At 36.7% G+C, this 2,898-nt stretch overlaps 1 protein-coding gene across 1 annotated transcript; it reads left to right on the top strand.

Moving 5' to 3' along the window:
- The first annotated feature begins 1,533 nt into the window (after positions 1-1,533).
- LOC131821158 (olfactory receptor 52K1-like) lies at positions 1,534-2,478 on the top strand. The gene has a single exon (XM_059156983.1). The coding sequence runs from the start codon at positions 1,534-1,536 to the stop codon at positions 2,476-2,478; it is 945 nt and encodes a 314-aa protein (XP_059012966.1).
- Positions 2,479-2,898: the final 420 nt, after the last annotated feature.

Below are 2,898 nucleotides of genomic sequence, written 5' to 3'. Positions count from 1 at the left end.
AGCATGATGCATATTTTATACAATGTTGGACTTTAATGATGGATTTCATCCTCACTGCAAGCTTTGAAAGGTAAACCTCATCCCACTTTTGAGATGAGGAAATGAGACTTAAAGACTTAAACAACTTGGACAAATCACTTAAGTGACAGGACTGAGATTGTATTCCAGACATATATTATCTCAAAAACTTGGCTATTTTCACTGTTCCAAGTTACTTTCCAGGCAGTCTTCCTATCTATCATTTGGCTGTGGTACGCTTTTTGCCAAATGCAGTTGGTATATGAAATTCTTAGATCTGAATAACTCATTTTATGATACAGATATGCCACTCTATTTGGGGATTTTAAATATTTAGAATAAATAAATTAGCAAAAAAAAAAAACATACAAATAACCTGAGTTCATTGACAATCGAAACAAAAAGGTCACAGTATGATTACTATACTTTTACTTTTAGAGCAACTTTGTGTTTTATTTTCTATCTCTTTATTTTCAGCTTATAGAGAAATTTTTCTTCTGTGATTATCTTTTATAAATATGTAGTTAGAGTGTTTCTAATAAAATATGGAGTCTAAACCTTAATAGTGGAATTTAATTTCATTCATAGTATAAGAAAAAAGTCTTACTCCTTTGTTATTTTTGTTTGATTTCTACTTCTAATGTATTCATTAAATACACTCTTTTTGAATTTAATCAAATAACTTATAAATTTGTAAATATGCATTTTGATTCAAAATAGTTGTAGGTTAAAATATTTAACAAATATAATATTCTTAATTTCTATAGAAATATGTATTACCACTAATCTTAACCATATTCCCCACATAAATACACATATACATAAAAGATTATTAATTTGCCTTTACTTTGGCCCACTCCCTAACCATGCCTTATTGAATAATCTGGGACTTTAATACTAAATTATTATGAATTGAGGCCTTTTCGGCACCACATTTGTCATCCAAAATATTAGTTATTGCTCCAAAATAACATCATGCTTTTCAGGTATAAAATTGGCAGAATTCTTAGATTCTCTGTCAAAATCAAAACAAAGGGTCCAGAGAAGAATTTCAAAGTACCAAAGTCAGACTTAAGAACTGAAGACTCTGGGATGACGAATTCAACTGCCTCAATTTTATATTAAAACCAAGCTTCATAGCTTGTCCTTACCCTACCTCCTGCCTATAATGTCGGAAATGTGCGGTCTCCCATCAGACTGTATATCTGGGAAAAAGTCCTATAGGATTGCACACATTGGTTATTAAGTAGGATCAGAGCCACATGAAAATCTAAAGTATGGAGTTTATATCTCTTTATTGAGCATTTATCCCTGAGACTGCTTCTGTCTAGAATTATCTCCCTCCATACTTTAAGTAGCTGAAGCATTCATTTGATCATTAGTTTATATAATATAATTATGATTATCACTGTAAACTATAATACACAGCATTTTAGGTCAAATGATGCAGTGGTTTCAAAGTGTCCTTTGTTTCTTTCTCCCTAGGAATCAGACTTTGAGGAGCTCAGGTTAGGGATGACCTCTTGCAACAACTCCATTCCTCAACCCCTGATATTTGTCCTGGCTGGAATACCTGGCCTAGAATCTTCCCATGGCTGGTTCTCTGTGCCTTTTTTCTTGGTATTTGTCATTACAGTTATTGGGAATGCCACCATCTTATGCATCATCCGAGTGGAGAAGAGTCTTCACGAGCCCATGTTTCTCCTACTGGTCATGCTATCTATTGTTGACCTGTCCCTTGTCAGTGTCACTGTGCCTCGCATGCTGAGTATCTTCTGGGTGAATGCCAAAGAGATCAGCTTCAAGGCCTGCCTCACACAGATGTTTTTTATCCCTTCTTTTTACGTCATGGAGTCTGGGATCCTCTTAGCCATGGCTTTTGACAGATTTGTGGCTATCTGGTTCCCTCTGAGATATACAACCATCCTTGCTAACAGCATGCTTGGGAAGATGGCACTGGCTGTCCTGGCAAGGGCAGTGGCAGTGCTGACTCCAGCACCCATCCTGGCGAAAAGACTGGAAGGCTTCCAAACTCATATCATAGCTTACTCCTACTGTGCCTACATGGCTGTGGTGCAGATAGCCTGTGGAGATGTGTCCAACCACATTGTCTATGGCCTCATGGTTATTGTAGCATCTGTGGGATTTGATCTGTTTTTTATCATTCTGTCATATGGGCTGATCCTTCATGCTGTCTTTCAGATCCCCTCTTGGGAGGCACGGGGCAAAGCTCTCAGTACTTGTGGCTCCCATCTTTGTATTATAGCTCTCTTTTATTCTCCTGTTGTCTTCTCTGTCCTGGCCCAGATTTTAGGCTACCATATGGCTCCCTATCTACAGATTATTATTGACAATCTCTACTTTCTTGTGCCTCCCATGGTCAACCCCCTGATTTATGGGGCTCGGACTAAGCAAATGCGGGAGTGGGTGCTGTGGATCTTCCACTGTCATAGAAATTGAGGCTGATATCTGAGGTGGATAGGATACCTATGATATGGAGCTGGAAATCTTCTTAGGCTAGAGGCAGAGATAATGTCTGCCAGATTTGAGGGTTCATGGGAACAGGAATAACCAAAACAAGAGAAGGATTCCATGTGGGAATGTAACTGGGGCATGTCCTCTCTATCAGAATGTAGTTGTCATTATGAAACCCATTGTGAGCTATCTTTATCCTTTTCAGTCTAACCAAACAGTTCCTATGACCAATAAAATATTTTTAAAATGCACACTTTTTACTTTGAGTATATAATGTCTAGATAAAAAGTGAATGAAAAACAATTATGTATTCCAACTCAGAAATACCTGAAGTTTTATGGTTTTTATGAGTACTATTTGAATGTTAAACACTTATTTCTTTAAATTATTTTATCTATACATATT

This window comes from Mustela lutreola, chromosome 1 (assembly GCF_030435805.1).
Source record: "Mustela lutreola isolate mMusLut2 chromosome 1, mMusLut2.pri, whole genome shotgun sequence".
Taxonomy (NCBI): domain Eukaryota; kingdom Metazoa; phylum Chordata; class Mammalia; order Carnivora; family Mustelidae; genus Mustela; species Mustela lutreola.
The sequence above is the reverse complement of the archived record's forward strand: the minus strand, read 5'-3'. Positions and strand labels throughout refer to the sequence as shown.